This window comes from Hyperolius riggenbachi, chromosome 3, assembly GCF_040937935.1.
Source record: "Hyperolius riggenbachi isolate aHypRig1 chromosome 3, aHypRig1.pri, whole genome shotgun sequence".
NCBI classification, from domain to species: Eukaryota; Metazoa; Chordata; class Amphibia; order Anura; family Hyperoliidae; genus Hyperolius; species Hyperolius riggenbachi.
The window spans coordinates 129,538,059-129,558,474 of record NC_090648.1 but is presented as its reverse complement, the minus strand read 5'-3'; the positions used below and the strand labels follow the sequence as shown (position 1 = coordinate 129,558,474).

General features: G+C 42.9%; 1 protein-coding gene across 2 annotated transcripts in view; it reads left to right on the top strand.

Moving 5' to 3' along the window:
- ANXA4 (annexin A4) overlaps positions 1 to 20,416 on the top strand; it is a 103,479-nt gene that overhangs the window by 69,137 nt on the left and 13,926 nt on the right. For both annotated transcript variants that reach the window (XM_068274934.1, XM_068274935.1), the window contains exons 6-10: positions 1,306 to 1,396; positions 2,089 to 2,168; positions 5,333 to 5,389; positions 16,338 to 16,431; positions 17,607 to 17,702. In XM_068274934.1, the coding sequence (XP_068131035.1) occupies positions 1,306 to 1,396; positions 2,089 to 2,168; positions 5,333 to 5,389; positions 16,338 to 16,431; positions 17,607 to 17,702 (418 nt within the window). The remainder of the gene's footprint in view (positions 1 to 1,305; positions 1,397 to 2,088; positions 2,169 to 5,332; positions 5,390 to 16,337; positions 16,432 to 17,606; positions 17,703 to 20,416) is intronic.

Here is a 20,416-nt window from a genome sequence, read left to right as displayed (position 1 = left end):
TGATAGATGTTCTTTGTTCCGATCTATACCTTCTTCAAGTACTGATACCAAGGACTAAATATGGCAGTCTACATATCATTCTCACTTCAGTTGTCTTTTAAAATTCCTAAGCGTTGGCAGTTAAGAGACGAATTTTATGTTACATACTTTCAATCAACAAGATTGTAATATGCAAATTAGAAAAGTCGGAATCCTGAACTGAGGAGTCGGAGTCGGGGGATTTTTGTACTGACTCCACAGCCCTGGAAGTTACCAGTAACATGCAATCACACCTCTACGTGGGAGTGATAGTCATGTTTAGGAGAACTTATGGAGAAGCATGTGATTTTGTTTGGTCGGCTGATAGATTTGAAAAGCTCTGATTTGCTGTGATCACATCCTGCTTTAGCACATGACAATGACTAGCAAATCATAGACTCTCATATCTATCACCTGACCAAACTGATCACATGCTTCTCTATACGTTCTCCTAGACACAGGGTCGGACTGGAACACTAAGGGCCCACCAGGAAAGCTTTAGCCTCGGGCCCCCTCAAAATGTAACCAGATTGTCGGCAGATTTCCCCGCACAATATAACCAGATTGTCGGCAGATTTCCCCTCAAAATGGCAGATTGAAGAGCAGCACGGAGGGGGGGGGGGGGGGGGGGTTGCCCCCCCCCCTTCACTCACCTGGGGTCCCTCCTTTGCCACTCCCCCTTCCAGGCTAGAATATGCAGCGAGCGGGCAAAAACTGTCTTACTATTTCCTGCATAGCATGATTGGACACTACAGCAGAGAAGGCCAGAGTAGTGGCACGCGGAGCGGGAACCAGGAAGTAGTAAAGTAGTAAGTTGATTGGTTCCCCGCTCGCTGACGCTCTAGTCTGCTGCCTGCTGCACATTGTAGCTTGGAGGGGGAAGCGTGGAAGGGGGGGCCCCCAGGTGAGGGGGAGGAGAGACTGCCCCCCCCCTCGCCGCTGCTCCTCCTTCCTGCGCTGTGCCCCCTCCTGCAGTTCTTGGGACCCCCAGGGCCCACAAAAAGGGAGGCCTACCGGGCGAAATCCTGAGCTCCCGCTGGCCCTGTCTGCGCCTGGACATGACCAACACTCCCTGGCATTTTGTGCAGTGGTTCAGAGGCCGATTGGTACCATTGCGTTGAGTGACTTCCAGCACTCCTATGTATTGGAGCTGAGTAGGGATCCTCCATGAAATGCTAACATTTCAAAGTTCTGCTAGGAATAAGCATGTGCCCTTGCAGTGCCTTTTGCAAATACAAATTTCCTGTGTATGAGTATTTAACATTTTGCATCTTGTTTTGTTTGTAGGGAGCAGGAACTGATGAAGGGTGTCTAATTGAAATCCTGGCATCCCGTTCAGCTGAAGAAATGCGTAACATTAATGCAGCCTATAAACTGAGTATGTTGTTTTTATACTTACCAGTATATATTTATATTCAGTACTGCACTTGTAAAAAAAAAAAAAAAAAAAAAAGATATAAAGCAAGGATGGTTTTAAAAATAATACAATGAATAGTAGTTATGCCTTATTGAACAAAATACATCAACAGTACATAAGGTCACTTTTCCACAAGCTGTTGATTGGCAGTGAAAAGCCTCTTGAACTCACAACTGCTCGCTGCTGCCTGGTAACTGCTCACTGCTGCCTGGTAACTGCCTGCTGAGCACACTGCCCTTTTATGTGGAAAGGATTCCCTATTTTGACTTGGGCCGACTAGGAATATCAGTATTTAAATCAACTGAATGGAGACAGTTTAGCTGTGCCCCAGAAGCCAAATGTTGCTCTGTCCATCTGATTACCTTTTCCTGAAATACAATAAGAAGGTGGGCGAGAAGCCGTGTCACTGTTACAAAGGGATGGGAGGAGCAATGTTTGCTTCTCACGGAGATGAGCTACAGACAAAATGGTTACAGATTACACAGCAAGCTCCTGGTGAACCAGAACTCCCAGGTGTGTGTAAGGGGTTGAAAATCTCAAAAAATCCATCCAAGATATCAGAAGAAGACACAGTACTTTTTTTAACTTTTATTTTCATGTTTGCATATCTAGTTTTATAAGCGGTCTTACACTTTTCTTACCTCTGCTTGCAGAATATGGCAAGTCCCTGGAAGATGATATTTGCTCGGACACTTCATTTATGTTCCAAAGGGTGCTGGTGTCTTTGGCTTGTGTAAGTACCTGGTTGTCCACAAAGCTCCCTATAGGGTTTTTATGTGTCGGGGTTTGTAGGTTTGCAGCATGTTTACTATCTATGCTTAGTTCTTAGGTATAAGGACCTTTTTTTTTTTTTTTTTTTTTAAATACGTATTAACCAGCAGTATTTGTATATCCTTAAAGGGACACTTAAGTAAAAAAAAGAGTTTTACTCACCTAGGGCTTCCAATAGCCCCCTGCAGCTGTCCGGTACCCTCGCCATCTCCCTCCGATCCTCCTGGCCCCGCCGGCAGCCACTTCCTGTTTCGGTGACAGGAGCTGATAGGCTGGGGACGCGAGTGATTCTTCGCGTTCCCAGACACATTAGCACCCTCTATGCTGCTATATGGTATATGATATGCTATAGCAGCATAGATGGCGCTATTGTGGCCAGGAACGCGAAGAATCACTCGTGTCCCCAGCCTGTCAGCTCCTGTCACCGAAACAGGAAGTGACTGCCGGCGGGGCCAGGAGGATCGGAGGGAGACGGCGAGGGCACCGGACAGCTGCACGGGGCTATTGGAAGCCCTAGGTGAGTAAATCTCTTTTTTTTTTTTTTTTTTTTTTTTTTTTGACTTAAGTGTCCCTTTAAAGCAGATCCTAGATGAAAAACTAACTAGAACAAGTAACTTGAGTATATCTATCTGTCTCTCTATCTATCTCTCTCCATCTCTATCTTATCTAAAGTTTTAGGTAGTTTACACAGCATGTCTAGCTGAAAAAAAATTCAAAATTTTTGATTTATTCCTGTGATACAATGAGGGCAGCCATGTTCTTTTTGTCACAGGCTGAGGGCTGGAGATGCTATCAGCTTGCCTGTGTGTAAATTCAGTCCCCTCTCCTCCCTCTGCCTCTGAAATCTATGGCTAGTAACCTCCTCCTCCTGCCCAGACTGAGCTCCCATGAGCCCTTGCTACAGTGCAAAGGCAGAAAAGGAGCTGTGGGCGAGGCTTGTTTAGTTTTTAGGGAATTGGGAGTATTAAAGAGAACCTGAGGTGGGGCTCTGACATTGCAATCCACATACAGAGGCTGGGTCTGCCTATACAGCCCAGTCTCTGTTGCTATCCCAATCCCCCCCCCCCCCCTAAGTTCCCCCTGCGCTCTGCAATCCCCCATAAATCACAGCTGCGCTGTGCGGGCTGTGTTTACCTCTTTACGGTCAGTCTCGACGCTTCACCCCCCCCCCCCTCCCCCGCCTCCTGCATAGCTCCGGTCCTCGCCCGCGGTTCTTCCCTCCAATCAGCGGGGAGGGAAGAGGGAAGGGACGCGGGCGGGGACCGGAGCTATGCAGGAGGCGGGGGGAGCTGCAGACTGACAGTAAGAGATAAACACAGCCCGCTGTGACGCTGCATGTCGGCAGCGCGGCTGTGATTTATGGTTGATCACAGAGCGCAGGGGGGGCTTAGGGGGGATTGAAATAGCAAAAGAAGCTGGGCAGTATAAAAGCAGACCCAGCCTCTGTATGTGGATTGCAATGTCAGAACCCTACCTCGGGTTCTCTTTAAAACAAAACAAAAATAAGTATTTGGCTTGAGGAATGCCCTATAAACTATATGAAAGGAACACCATTATGCAATGAGTAAAAGTTTTATCTCGGATCCACTTTAAGTTGTTACACTAAGCTTCATATAGAACTATTTCCTCTTTTTAGTTCATTCTGTTAAGATGCGTACAATTATAAGGCTAGCTCTTAAGAAAGCTTTCACATTCTGGCTAGTGGTGCTTATTTACAAGCAATATCTGATTGCTGGCTCGCAGTGATGCGAGACCCTAGGCTGCGATTACAGACAGACATTGCCATTTATCAGGCTTCTTTTACACTACAAATCGCAGTGCGATTCCAATGCGATCTTTCGCTGGATGCTGAGGACACAAGGGGGGGAAAAGCAGTATGCAGGACTTTTTAAAATTGCATTGAAATCTAATCGTAGTCGTGTGTAGTGTAAGTGCTTGCGGAGCGTTTACCGCAAGCGTTCGGAATGTCGCGGTAAACGCCCCCATTCAAGTGAATGGAAGTGTTTACACCGAGCTTTTGCGCACGTTTACACGATCGCGGTGTTCGGGTCCCGATTTTCGCTAGTGTTTGAGCTGTCCCTTGAAGCGACATGTAGCTTTCAGGGGGCGGCCAACTGCGACAGCTAATGTCCCCCTAGGGGAAGAAAAAACTCGACCGCATCGGAATGCGACGGCTACTGAAAGCTTGACCGCGCAGCCGCCGCAACGCCCCCCAAACGAGACGTCACGCAGACGTCCGTCTGAACCAGCCCTAAAAGTCCCTACGTTCTGTTTTCCACTACAAATGGCAAATTGCGATTTTGATGCAATTTTGTTGCTTTTTTTTTTTTTTTTTTTTCACTGGACGGTAGGAACCTGAGGAAAAAAACGCAGAAAAGTAACATGCAGGGCTCTTGTGATCAGACAAAAATTATATCACAATTGCACCGCACTAGTGTAAAAGGGTTCCTGTGGTTTTTTTGTTGCTAATGTCCAAAAACTATCTAAGCTGCAAAATCTCATCAGGTGGAAAACAGCCTTGAAAATTGTGGAAATTTTTTGAGTTTTTTTTTTTTTTTTAATTTGTAGTACTTTTTTTAAGAGGAATGTGCAAATTTTTTTCATGGTTTTATTTTTTGCTTTTGAGTTATTTCATGTAATTCTGGCATAATCTTCCTTTTTTGGGGGGGGGGGGGGGGGGGGGAGGAAGCAGCATTAGAAGTAGTTTTTCAGCAATGAGAAAACCCTAACTGAAAGCAGAAGTCCTCATAATATTATACATAATACAACAGTACTAACTAGTAGCAAGGAAATGTAACAAATTAAAAGGGCCAAAATAAATTGACCTGGAGCACTTACAAGCCTCTAAATTAGCTGCTAAAGGTTAAATAGAGTAAAATTCAGCAAAGTCCATTGAATTGCAAGAGTAGCTATCCAGTAATATGACCATCTTTAATCTCATGGATTGTTTTCTCTGAAATAATGAGTGTCTGAAATAATGAGTTTCTCTGAAATAATGACATGTGACAAATCTAATTCCATGTTTTTTTTTCTTAGAGAGATGTGACTGGTAAGACCATTCCATTTTCCATTTTTTAGAATAAAAAAAAAAACTGCCTTTTTTTTTGTTTTTCCTTGACCCTGCAGGGGGGAAGAGACCAGGGCAACACTGTGGATGAGGCTCTCGCCAAGCAGGATGCAAAGGTAATTTCTTTCCAAAAGTTCTTGTACAATATCTCCTAAGCAACAGCTAAGCCTTTGAAAAATACAGCAGAATAATTTCATTGTGTACTTAATTGTAAAATATGTTTTATAAAACCCATTTTAATGTACATTAAACTTTAATCCCCTATTTGGCTTTGGTATTGGTGCAGTTTGAATAGACTTAAATTGGGAACAGAAAGTTGTATTTAGAATTTTCTAACTTCCACTCAACTGACTGTTCAGCCAAGGTAACGCCAAACCTGACTGCAGGACCCCCTGTTGTGCAACTGTAACATTTTGAAATGCTGTCTAGTTTAAAATGCCATCACAGAATGCATTCCCAACTGTGTGTGTGTGTGTTAAAGGGGAGAAAAAACAACTTTTTTTTTTCTGCAAGAAAAGAGAAGAGCTCAGAGGACTGTTTTTTGCTTATTGCATACTTATGTTGTATTTAGCACTTCCATATAAAAATGTTAAGTCTAGGTTAGAAATGTATGAATTTTTGCATTACTAGCATGGTTTCACGCATTTAAAGTGAACCTAAACTAAACAGAAAAATAGAATAACTTACCTGGGGCTTCTACCAGACCCCTGCAGCCACCCTGTGCCCGTACTGTTACAAACTGGTCCTCCGGTGACCCTGTCACTTGTATGCGCAGCCCTGGTCCGGGCACCCCCTGATTGCATTTCATTGGACCAGATCACTCTGCGCATGCATAGTGCACAAAAATCTCTACTGCGTATGTGCAGAACTCTCCCGGCGACGTTGATTGAGGACACATGCGACCACACGTGCGCAGTGGCTGTTGACTTGCCGAGTCGGCTGGCTGGAAGAGTGTTGTTGTGGGGAACTGGAGGATTTTATTTTATTTTTCCCCTGACCGTTTAGGTTCCCTTTAATACTCTTGGGTGGACACCATCTGGGCCAGGTGCCTTCTCCATCTTGATTCTATCTATGTATGACCTTACAGCTTCCTGTGTTTGGCAGTTCATGGTGAATGAGGTACGCTAGGAACAACTCAGAGCTTTATTGTGGAACAAGGACATCACCTTGGTAAAGACAGAAGCAAAGCATGCATTTAAAATTTCAGCTTAAGGGCTGATTTTAGAGGCGGGCGCTTGGACGTTTTTACTTAGCTGATGCTAGACGCTTCTTGGCAAACGAGCATAGAGGCCTTTGGCATTGGTTTTCACATCGCGTTTTGAGCACCCTAGGGGGACACTGAAGCAACAAACTTGATGAGAAAAGCCAGTACCATCATATAAAAGTTCTGTTTAGGGCCTATTTACACTAGAAATCGCTAACACAGACGATGAGCGAATCGATTTTTCTGATTATTTATTTTTCCTAGTGATTACCCAGCGATATTTCACTGTATAGAAAGCGTTTTTTCAGCGATTAGCGGTTTGCAATTTCTAGTTCAATTAAGCCTTGCAGAATCGCTCCGAACGCTGCAGGCAACGAGTTTGAGATTAAGCTTCCTGACTGCTCATTTTTAAGAGTCCTATATTGTCAGCTTTCTTCCTTTTTGAATGTCTGTACATTGGAACCTTAGTTGGCGAGCACAATTAGTTCTTGAAATATGCTTGTAATCCAAAGCACTCTTGTATCAAAGTGAATTTCCCCATTTAGTATTAATGGAAACTCAATTGATTCATTCCACAGTCTAAAAATATTTAATACAGAGTGCAGTACTGTATAAAGTAAAAAAATACTTTGACCATAATATCATTGAGAACTGTTGGATCACCCTATCCTGCGTGTGGCTTTAGCAAGGAACTTATCCAATGACAGTTGCTTTTGCCTAGTTTTGAGGATTTCATGGAAATATGATATTGTACAGCCTCTACACTGAGATTATGCAATATGAAAACACATGGACCAGCACCATACAGACTATCAGTACAATAATACCCACTTCGGTCTATCTGGACGGATATATCCATCCAGATAGACTGCATAGCTGCTGCCCCTGAGATCAATGAATGGGAATACAGATCCCATTCATTGATTTGTGTTCCCGTAAAAAAAGCAATGGCTTTCTCTGGAAAGCTGTGATTTTTCTGTGTCCCACATCACCTCTCTTGTTCTCGCTTGCAGGACGGAAAATCAAAAACTCGCTGTGGCCAAATAGTATAACTACATCTACATGTTTGTTTTTATTTTTTAAATATACACTATAAATTGAATTTAAAATTCCCTGTTTACTCACCCACTCCGAAAAAAACCCCAAATAACATTTTTAATTAAAAAAAAAATGAAGAAAAATTGCAATTAAAAACAACCAAAAACAAACAAATGGTTTCCTAAGGGTCTGAACTTTTTTTAATATGCAAGTCAAGCGAGTGTATTACTATACTTTTTTAAATGTTATATTTTATAGTTTGTAAATGGTGATGGACGCAAATTGAAAAAATGCACCTTTATTTCCAAATAAAATATTGGCGCCATACATTGTGATAGACATAATTTAAATGGTGTAATAACCGGAACAAAAGGGCATATACAATACATAGGTTTTAATTATGGTAGCATGTAGTATTTTAAAGCGAGAATGGCTAAAAACTGAGAAATTTTTTTTTTCTATTTTTTTTTTTCTTATTACCGTTAAAATGCATTTAGAAAAAATAATTCTTAGCAAAATGTACCACTCAAAGAAAGCCTAATTGGTGGTGGAAAAAACAAGATATAGATCAATTAATTGTGATAAGTAGTGATAGTTATTGACGAATGGGAGGTGAACGTTGCTCGGATGCATAAGGTGAAACGACACTGTAGGCTGAAGTGGTTAAAGAGTGTGCTGGGGGCTAAATGCAACTAATCTCCTACACTGAGATTAAGTGCTATCCTGCAACATCAAAGGGAGAACCACCATCTGCTCACTTGTGATGACGTGATATGCATGTTTACATTCTGTCTTTAGAATTTTTATGAAAGTTTAAATTGACAAGCAAGCAACACCTTGTAGTTTTTTTTGGGCACCTGGGTTTGCTTGGCACAGACCTGTGTTCAAATGTCTGCGCTTCCTGTTCAGTAAGCCAGCACCTATTTGGTAAGGAGTCCGTGGGTTACACTCCCTAACACTGCTACTGCCTATAGAACGCTCCCTAGTGGGTGCAGATTTGAGTCCGCCAGGAGAAAAGCGCAATCTACATGTTTTGTCTTGGCAATGCAGAAGTCAGCAGGGAAGTATGAAGAAGTTATATTTGCTGGGCTCCATAAGCGGGCTCTGCCTGGTCCTCTCCCGTCTCACAGCCATCTTCTGATGATGCATGTCAAGAGATGTCTCTGCATTGTGATTGCCTTTCTGCATTTCTGATGGCTTTGAAAGTCTGCTTATTTTATGGGGGGGGGGGGGGAGGGGAGGGGTTCCCTTTTAGCAGCATAAAAAGAATACCTTAGAAAATGACATATATGTTGAGGAGTGGAATTTAAACTCAAATTTAAGGCCTGAGACCCACTAGTGCACTTTTCTGAGTACTTGTAATTTAAAAAGCTCTTGTAAAAGTAATGCTATGGGTGATTTTCAGAAAATGTCATCCCTCAAGCGTGATCACACACATAGCAGATCATTAGCGAGAGCTTTTCAAATCACATGTGCTTAAAGTGCTGCTAGTGGGTCCCAGGCCATTGGCGATTCCTTTTGCTACTTGACCAAGGGTGTAGCAATAGCCATAGCAACTATAGCAACTTCTATGGGGCCCTGGAGAGGAGGGGGCCCAGGTCGTACTTGATGTGTTTACTTTGTTTCTCCACCCTCTGACTTTGTCTCAATGCTCATGGACTATACACAGTGTACATTGCATGGAAATATAAAATGCCCAGTAAACTCAAATCCATAGGGTAGGGGCAGGTGGCATTGCTCAAGACTGACTAGATCTGATGGCCCCATAAAAATTTTGCAGTGGGGCCGCAGAGTCTCTAGTTGTGAGGTGGTGTAGCTGGTGGCGTGTTTTTACCTGTGAGGGGAAAAAATTGCCCCAAATGGGCACTCACCTGGGGAGACGGAAGCTTCTGGATTACCTTTTCAGTCCAGTCTGCCACTAGCAATGATTTCCTGAGCTTGTTAAAATATGATTCCTATAGCCATGATAAAATGTCAGGTCAAGCAGCTCCGGTATCCGCCACGTGCATCCTCGCGTTTATTCTCTCCATCGCTAGGAACAGCTGCACCCCGTGACTGCTTCTCATGTATGTGATGTCAGTACATGAGAACACTGGGTACAGGTGCTGCTTGCGGCAATGGAGAAAAGTCGCTAGAGGAGTACATGATTTGGTCCAATGGACAGGTGCATTGCTTCCACACTTGCCATAGGCCTGAGAGGTGGGCACATTACATTTGAGGGGAGACTAGCTGGGGGTCCGTCTCTTGTCAGAAATACGAAGCATGGCAGCAGTGTTGAGGTGGGAAATGTCGGGAGGGGGCATAAAAAAAATTGCTATAGGGCCCAGTCATTTCTAGCTACGCCTCTGAGCATGACATTGTGAATATCGCCTGTCATAAAGGGAATTTCTCTGTAAAATGCTTGTTTAGATTACACCTTCTATGAAGTAAGTTTGCCCTTGAAATGCCATTCCTCCAGTGCTGATTGTTGCATGTGAAGTGCAGTTTCAGGAGCAAGTAGAGGATTTGCACAGATAATCTGGAGCTGTTTGCAGAATGTGGAAGGCGTTTGAGGAGACAGCGGGATCCAATCTTTTGTTCTCCACCAAAAACCCTCTCTCTTTTTGACACTCTTCCTGACGTCTGGCTGCAGCATTTCTGTCCATTGTTTTTTCCTGTGTGCTTCCTTACCCTGTGACATCGCCGATACCGGCGCACCGTGAGTTTTCCCGACCACAAAGCTGGGCTTCAATGAAGAAACGTCTCCCTTTCAGTTCAATCCAGCGCTTTGTACTTTTATGTCTTTTAACACCTCAGGTGAAATTCTGAGCTGGTTAGGAATGCCATCTTCCCTCAGAAGCCATGTATTATTCTGTCACGCAGCAATAAAACTATTTGTAAGGTTTCTTTTTTATGAAAATATTTTTTTTTTTTTTCATTTTTTTGTATGAACGTCTGAAATGGCTGTTTTCAGTTCTGAGCATAATTAGTAACAAGCGGTTTCAGACAGCTAAATAACACTCCGAGTATAGTTCACGCATCAGTCCTTTGAAGGAAACCTCCACTTTCAACCATTTTTTCCCCCTTTAATTCTGCCACCACGCTTTCTAAAAGCACTTAAAGGAAGCTCCAGGGAGACTGCTAAATGCAGTTTGAATACATACCCGGTATATATATATATTGGCAGCTTTAACCCCTATAGGATGTTTTCTTTTTTTTTTTTTTTTTTTTTTTTTTATAGTTGTCCAACATTTAATATTTGACAAGTTATGTTATTTTCACTTCTATACTGCATGTTTAGATGGCTTTTCTGTTCAGCTGAAAGATATTTATCACCATACTCGCTAGGAATTGACTGCTGAAACCAAACACATTGCAGCACTTAAACATGGTGACATCTAATACCTAGATCCATGTATGGTTTCCCCCCCCCCCCCCCTTAAGTTTCTGTTGCTTTTATTTTTCCCCCAACACCATGTTTATCCACCACGGCCACCTCCCAGGGTTGCTAAATCATCTCTTTAATTAAGCCGAATCATGCACGTTCCAGGGTTACGTACACCTAATTAGAGCCCAAGCTGCATTCAACTAGCAACAAGATCTGTACAATTCATGTGTCTGTTTTTTTAAAGGGACTCCGAACAGTGCAGAAACTATGGAAAGAGGCATATCATTTTAAAGCTCTTTCTCCTCTTTCCAATAATATATAAATCGCCACCCTACGCCTTTTAGTTTTCGCAATTGAAATTGCCGCTGCCGTGATTTCGATCGCAAAAATAGAGAAAACTAAAAGGCGTAGGGCGACGATTTAGGGGTCGTCAGAAAGAGGAGAAAGAGAGCTTCAAAATGATATCCATCTTTCCATAGTTACATTGTATTACACAGGGCGACTTTTTCTGCTGGAGCTGCTGACTTTGAGAAAAAGTCGCCCTGTGTAATATGATGTAACTATGGAAAGATGGATATCATTTTAAAGCTCTTTCTCCTCTTTCTGACGACCCCTAAATCGTCGCTCTACGCATTTTAGTTTTCTCTATTTTCCCGATCGAAATCGCGGCCGCGGCAATTTCAATCGTAAAAATAGCGAAAACTAAAAGGCGTAGGGCGGCGGTTTATATATCATTGGGAAGAGGAGAAAGAGAGCTTTAAAATGATATGCATCTTTCCATAGTTTTTGCACTGTTCGGTGTCCCTTTAAAGGGATGAGTTGGCAACACTGCCATCTCCATTACCTGTACATCAATTCCCTGCCCCTCTGCAGCTGTCATAAGATTTCACGGTAATGTGTTTGGCACTAATATGTATGTGTGTGAGTGGATACACAAAATTTTACAGGCATTTCCCTGTTTACAAACCAGTAATGGCCCTGGAGATTGTTAGATGAATTTGGGGAGACATGGATAAATTATTTACTTTTAGGCAACTATGGATTGTGACATATGTACTGTACTTAGTGGACAAAAGAGACACCCTCCTAATAACGTGTTGGTCCACCTTTAGCTCTGATCACAGCCGATATTGTTCTTGGCATAGGCTCAATAAGCTGAAGATACCATTGCTGAGGAATGTTGGCCCATGCTGAAATAATCTGAAGTTGGTTCAGATAGAATGTTGGCGTTTCCAAGCTAGGAAGTGATCTATCGACCTTTTTTCCCATAAATGCTCAATAGCATTGAGGTCAGGGGACTAAACTAGCCATGGAAACAGTTTAAACTCTGTTGTTCCTCAAACCAATTTGAGACCAGTTGAAATACAGTTGGGTGATAAAATCCTAAGAGTTGTCATTTCAGAGATGCTAGAATCAGCTTTTCTTGCACCAATGATCATCCCTTGTTCAGTCACCTAAGGCCACGTTCACATCATCAAATGTGGATGGCCGTGCGTTTGTAACGCAATGCGTACGAGCGCATGCCATCTGCGTTTGTATGCGTTGCGTGGCTGATCCCATTCACTGAGAGTGAATGGGTCAGCCACACGTTTTGTTAAAAAATGCGTGCAGCATGCGTTTACGGACCGCACTGGTCCGAAACACATGCAGTGTGAACATTACAGTGCTGTCTATACACTTTCTGATGTTGTGCGTGTCTGCCTTCTGCACGCGTTGCTGAAATCTGGACGGCAATGCATGCAGTGTGAAGGGGTCCTAACTCTTTTGTCTTATCCATTTTGACACTAACTTCCAAGATAACTACGTTGTCCAAAACTGAGCGTTCCTTATAAAAGCAACTCTGCATTGTTAGGTCACTCTACCTCACTGTTGGGCTGGTTTTATTGAAAATAATGGGTGTCTAGCGCAGAAGAGCCGCCACCGGGTCACCATCATTTTGGGCAGTCAGTGAGGACAACAAAGAGGACCAGGACTTCTGCTCAGGGCTGGAAGAAGCCCCAAGTGATTAAAAAGTAGTTTGTTAATGTTCGCATCGGAAGTCCTGTAAAAATCAATATTTTAAAGCACTATTAACCCTCCCGTAGCTACCAAACCTAGACACATGCAAAAAAAGTGAAAATTTAAATACTTGCCGACCGCGTCACGCCGCTTGGCGTGAATGCGACGGCAGCCCCAGGACCGCTCCTCGCCGATTGGTGTGAACAGCTTCCTATGGGGCTAGCAGGATATAGCGAGCGCGCATCTGTTTGGAAGGCAGAGCCTTCAGTCTCCCTGCGGCGATCGCCGCTCGGAGACTGTTAGACGGCAAAATAACCCTATACAGCACTGCAATCTAAGGCAGCGCTGTACTTGGGACAGCCGTGTGCCACTGCTGTCCCCTCTGTAGTGCAGGAAGTGATAGGCTGAAGCCCCTATGACAGCTGATCACACTTATAGAAAAATAATAAAATATTTACTAAAAAAAAGTAAACATTGGGGAAGCGATCAGACCCCACCAACAGAGAGCTCTGTTAGTGGGAAGAAAGGAGGGGAGGGGGAATCACTTGTGTGCTGAGTTGTGCGGCCCTGCAGCGAGCCCTTAAAGCTGCAGTGGCCCAATTGAAGAATGGCCTGGTCTTTAGAGGGGTTTAACACCGCGGTCCTCAAGTGCTTTAAAAAAAATACAGAAATGGTTAACTTACGGTCTGAGCTTTTTAATATGTACGTAATGAGGGTATATTACGGTTATTTAACAAATAAGGACTTGTAATTGTTGATGAGGTAGAAACAGGTAGACACCTTTTTTCCAAATATATTGTCACTATACAGTGTACTAGGAACATAATTTAAATGTTGTGATAGCCAGGATAACTAGGCAAATAAAATGTGTAGGTTTTACTCCAACTCCGACTCCTCACTTTGAAACCACCGACTGACTCCAGGTACCCAAAATTGCTCCTTGCTCCGACTCCTCGACTCAGACTCCACAGCCCTGGTTTTATCTACAGTAGCATTGTTTATTTTAAAAACCTATAGGGGATGGTATTGGAGAAATTGTGTAATTTTTTTTTCTTGTATTTGCCTAATTATATTCATAGAAAATATAGTAATTACTGAAAACTAGTATCTCGCCCCAAAAGCCTAAATTGTGGCAAAAAAAACCCACAAGATATAAATCCTTTAGCTAGTAGTAGTAGTAGTAAAGTTAATTGCAAACGAATGGGAGGAGCGCTAACCAGAGAAAATTGCTTCCATCCTTAAAGGAAACATCCGAGCTGAAAAGAGAAAACAAGATCTACTTACCTGGGGCTTCCTCCAGCCCCTGGCAGCCCATCTGTCCCTCGCTGCAGCTCTGCTCCCAGCCGGTGGCCCGGGGTCCCCTCCATTGCAGATGCTGACCGGCATCTTCTCCTGCTGCCACGCTCATGCCGCCTGGAGCAGTCTGCGCAGACGCAGAAGTACTGGCGAGGTCGAGCAAAGCTGCGATGAGGGACAGATGGGCTGCCAGCGGCTGGAGGAAGCCCCAGGTAAATCTTTTTTTTCTTTTTTTTTATCAGCTTGGACCTTCTACTTTAAGGTGAAACCGTCTGTGGGCTGAAGTAGTTAATATCTTTATATACAGTTAAAAAAAAATGCTGAAGTAGAACTTGAAGGGTACATACTAAAAAGCAGGAATAAAGACTTAAAGAAACTTACACAATTTCACCATAGTTATAATCCTCCTTTTTAAACTGTTCTAATCCTGTACTAAAAGAAAGCTTGTGCTTACCTTGCATGTTGATTCCTTTATTTTTACTAATTTATTCAGTCATTCAGTAATCAAAAAAAAAAAAAAACACAAAGCTGGTTACCAACCGACTGAGAGCAGAGCCTGGGTTTTTTTTTTTTTTTCTTTATCTGCTTCCCTACAGAGTTGTGAAGATAGTAAGCAAAATAATGAAAATTGCAGCATGTTTTATTTGCGAAACAAAAAGGAAACTGTTCGGAATAGGAAATGTAATGTTAAATGTTCATGTGGAAATAATGACAAACAAAGGAATCCCTGCACTGTGCGACAGTTTATATTCTTTCACTAGAAAGGCATTAAAAATGGATCAGAAGGCACAAAACCTGTTTGTTAGATGTGAAACGAGAGTGGCGGGGTTAGTCTGCTGTGCCTGTAGAGGAACTAAACTTGCCAATCATGTCTGGAAGGAGACTGGTTTGCTTCTCACAGGACTTGTACATTATTGGTAGCTGTAAATGCAATGTGTGATGGAAATGGCTTAGCAGTCTGGTCAGTGGGAAAAGTAATAGGCTCTCCAGGGACATCGCTTGGGGACATAAAGATAGGCTTTTATTGAGGAGGTCCATATCCAGAATAATAGTCACTAACAAGCCATCTCACTAAGATAGACATAGGGGTCCATGAACAGGACACAGTGACTGCAACAGGCACATCCACCAACTCTAATATTGGACCCAAAAAGTTGCACTGCATGTTAACGCTGAGGTTTGACTATATAGTGCAGTATCGAAGCAGGGCTTTTTGGCACCAGCCTCATTGCGCATAGTGCCAAAGCCTGGCGCGGCTAGAACAGTAATGCTATAGTCTGTGCCATGCACACGATTAATTTGGAGATCCGGCGATTGCTGGGCTCCAAATTACTTCCTCCTCCAAGTTGCTATGACTCGCTAGGGTAATAGTATTTAACACCTCCTCAAAATGTGTGCGGCAGCAGGGTGAGCTGTCATTCGGCTCACCCTGCTCCAAAAAGCCGTGTACGGTAAGGTGTGCTTTACATTAAGTGTGCCTCACAATGCACAGGTAATCTTGCGTTGTCACAAAGGGACCGGTCACACTACAATCAATGTAATGGCCTCATAGGACTATCATGGCTTCTACAAAGGGATGCAACGTTTTTGTGGAATCTGTATACAGCTGAAGTAAGTCAGGGACACTTCACCTCCATACTTTCTGTGATTTAAGTCTTAAGGTGAGTGCACACCTTAAAATTGTTGCCTGCTGGGATGGGGCCTCGATCTCTCAGGAGATACTTCGGACCATTTATCCTTCTCAGCTTAGGTTCCCTTTAATAGACTTGAAATCTGACTTGAATAAAGGGAACCTAAAACTGAGAAGGAAATTGAATTTTCCATTTAAAATGATACCAGTTGCCTGACACTCATGCTGATTCTGTGTCTCTCATACTTTTAGCCACAACCCCTCAACAAGCATGCAGATCAGGTGCTCTGACTGAAGTCAGACTGGATTAGCTGCATGCTTGTTTCAGGTGTGTGATTTAGCCACTACTGCAGCCAAAGAGATCAGCAGGACTGACAAGCACCTGATATTGTTTAAAAGGAAACATCCATATCCCTCTCCGTAACGGTTCCCTTTAACGCTGTATACTGATAATGCATTAAGTCAAGGTATGACATTTGTATTTCTGGTTTCTTGCATGTCTCCGAATAACTGCCTCCATCTTGCTTTCAGGAACTGTATGAAGCTGGGGAGAAAAAATGGGGAACCGATGAAGTGAAATTTCTGACCATTCTTTGCACTAGAAACAGAAACCATTTACTAAAAGGTAACATTTCCTCTTCGTTTTTATCGCTGCTGTTGAACGTTCACAAGCTGTTAGTATAGAAGTGAGAAACTGGGAATACATGGCCACATAGAGTGTGTGTGTGTGTGTGTGTGTGTGGTCAGATTAGGTAGCAGGCTGGTGTTTGTACAGGCACCCTGGATATGGTTTTAACCAGCAATTCCGCATTAAAGGACATCCGAGGTGAAAATTAACTGAGATAAACAATTATCTATCTTCTTCAAAAAATGACTTTTTAAGGTATCCCACAGTTTTATTTTATATTTAAATCTACTTTTTAAGTTTATACTGTTTAATGGCCTCTTCTCAATGATGCATTCATTGAAGTATGCCAGAGATAAAATCTGTGAACTATTGCCCCTTTTTATCTCTCTTCTACCACCAGAAGCTATTTACTGCCAGACTAGTGTTACATGGCTGCAATTCCTTATCAGTGAGGGTTGCGTTATAGTCCGTCCCGTTTCCGACCCAGTCCCGACCCGGACAGAAGTTGTCACTTGCGTATCTGATTTTTAACTCTTTCAGGCAGAGAAAGAAAAGGAACACAGCCTAGTTATTTGTGTGCTTGGCACTGTACAAAAACGTCTATCACATTATGTCACATGTCACCTCGGATGTCCTTTTAAAGGACCACTATTGCAAAAATCGTAAAATTTAAAATACTTATAAACCTACACAACTAAGAAGTCAATTTCTTCCTGTGTAAAATGAGCTATAAATTGCCTTTCTCCTATGTTGCTGTTACTTACAGTAAGTAGCAGAAATCTGACATTACCGACAAGTTTTGGACTAGTCTAGCTCCTCATGGGGGAATCTCAGGGTTTTGTTTATTTCAATAGCACTTAGTGAATGTTGAACCGTACAACTGTCAAAAGTGTGTAGCGAGTGGAGAAGTTGTAAGTGACAGCAACGTAGTAGAAAAACATAATAGAAAAGTAGTTTATGGCTCATTTTAGTCTGAAAAAATGCTTCTTATTTGTATGCATTTACAAGATGGTTATTAAAGGACCACTATTGAGAAAAATCGTTACAAAATGCGTTATTTTAATCTGTTAATGCAGTTATCACGGGCGTCTTTGCAGTGCGTGTGAGGAGACCTCTTGTACATGGATACAATGTGAGCACAGCTTGAGCTTTGCTTTCACTTCTCATTACAGTGTTTGAGGAATATAAAAAGATTTCAAAGAAAGATCTTGAAGCCAGCATAAAGTCTGAGATGTCTGGGCACCTTGAAGACGCTCTCCTGGCCGTTGGTACGTGTGCTTCTAGCTTATTATCCAAACCTTGTACATTTTCAGTAACCTTAAAATAAGGTTGATGTGTTTTTGTTTTACATGTGATTGTATCTAAAAGTGGTAAAAGCGGCTGATGGAGGGAAGTGAATGAGGATCGCTGCTCAGGCATCAGCTGCTCTGCTAATAGTAATGGGCGTAGCTCGTCCTCGTATTCTCATTTTACTCCAAATGCCCGGAACCTCAGCTGTTCCTCTATGCCCTCATTCCATGCCTTGTTCTTCTATCTTCCTCTTCATCATGCCCCACATATAGCCAGATGGATTATTGATGATGATGATTTAGTATTTATATAGCACTCACATCTTACTCAGCGCTGTACAGAGTATATATTGTCTTGTCACTTAACTGTCCCTCAGCGGGGTTCACAATCTAATCCCTACCATAGTCCTATGTGTATGTATTTGTTGTGTAGTGTATGTATCGTAGTCTAGGGCCAATTTAGGGGTAGCCAATTGACTTATCTGTATGTTTTTGTAATGGGGGAGGAAACTGTAGTGCCCGGATGAAACTCACACAGAAACAGGGAATACATACAAACTCCTTGCAGATGTTGACCTGGCTGGGATTTGAACCGAGGACCCAGCGTTGCAAGGCGAGAGCGCTAACCACTACACCACCGTGCTGCCCTAAGAGGAAGGATTCATGTTGCTGTACTCTGTTCCTGTGGGTTTCCATTTAGCAGGACTCTAATAATTTGTGCTCTGTCATGCTCTGCTCTGTCCACCATGCCCTGGTGGATACCCTAATCCTGTGGCCTCTGCAGTGTTTCTTGAGCATGGCACAAGGAAAAGTGACAGCAGTTAATTTACATTCCTGGATAGGGAACATTTTGGCTAGTTTATTTTGTCCAGTAATATATTAGACTGAACTAGACTCAGCGGCTCAATCCTGGACTAGGAGAGCTGGTGCCGGTGCACTCCACGCAGGTACACCACCCCTGCACCACACAGTGATACTTAAATTTGATAGGAGGCACTCCACAGGCTTGAACTTGCGTTCAGTTTATTGCATGTCGACATGCAATAAACTGAACGCAAGTTCAAGCCTGTGGAGTGCCGCCTCCTATCAAGTTTATTTTGTGCCTTACATTGGCCAGCCACTATAAATTGGATGTAGGCAGCCACCATTTATATATTTTTGTTCTTTTTTACACCAGCAGAATAATTAAACTCTTAATTTATGAAATGATGATTCTGGTTCCAGTCTTTCCTTTGCACAAACCAATTTGTATTATGTACAAGGCCAGGTTTACTATAAGGCACTGTAGGCACACGCTAACAGGTGCATGATAATGAAAAGGTGGCTCCCTCCCCAAGTGCCTCCCACCTGCCTTATCTATGCAGAGTCCCAAGTGGAGTATAAATGAGGTTACTCACCAGGGTCTCGGCATTCCACTGTCCAAATCTCCCTTCATTTGGGCGCACCTCTAGCTACCGAATACTTGGGGGCAACTCTAGCTACTTAGTATTGCTAGTGTTACCTCCAAGTATTGAGGATAGCTCTGGCTACCTAATGCTAAGGGGCACCTGTAGTGAAGTAAGGGAGAAGTGATAGCTGGGCCAGCCAGCACACTTGCGGTGTGGTTCACCAGGTGTCTATAGGTTCATGGAGGCAAAGTCTAGGGTGCCAGGACATCTGTGCCTATAGGCTCCTGTGATGTAAATCCAGGCCTGATTATGTAATATATACATAATTGAAAACATATGGTAAGTGAAGTATACGGTTTCTTTTTAAATGAAACCATTTAGGGCTCGTTCTGTTTTTTTTTTTTCCCAAGCACAGGCAAAATCGCCCTCAAAAGGCTTGTGCAATGATTGGTGGACAGACTGCAATGTGGGGATACAGCAGATAAGTCACTGAGTCCATATTGTGGCAGAGAAGAGCACACAGGGAGGAGGACCTTGCCAAATAGGCTTACAAACTAAAGGCTCATACACACATCAGACTATAGTCTTTGGAAAATGAAAGATCAGACCAATCTTACCACCCTTCATGTAGTATGAGATCCATACCTTCACAGTCTTTTCTATGGAGCTGAACTCCCCATTAGAAAAAAATCTTTGCAAGATGCTGCACATACAGATGCTGTACAGACACAAAAGATCAGTATCTGCAAAAGATCTGTTCCTGCCAAAAATCCATTCCTGCAAATTGCAATGATAGTCTATGAGATCTGCAGATCATCATACACACATGATTTAACTGACATTCATCTGCAGATCAAGCAATCATCTGCAGATCTGAAAATCCATCCTGGTGGATCTGATCTGATATATAATGTGTGCTCTTACACCTGCATATAACCCTTAGGGCTGGAACCCACAGGAGCGCTTTTGGCAGCACTGCGATACGCTAGCAGTTTGCCAAAACGCTGGGCTAATGTTAATGGATGGGGCAACTTCCACAAGAGCATTTGCGTTTCCCAGAAACGCAAACGCAGGACCTGCAGCATTTTGGGAGCGTTAGCGCTTCAATGTAAAGTATTGAAAAAGTACCTAAACTGAGCGGTTTTGCTAGCGTTTTGCGGTTCAGCACACTGTAACAAAATTAAAAATAATTCACAGGACCAATCAGGATAAAAATGCAAAACGCTACGCACCCGCTGGGCAAAAAATACAATGTTGCAAAACACGACCAAAAACGCGCATGAATCCGCTTGCAAACCGCTCAGA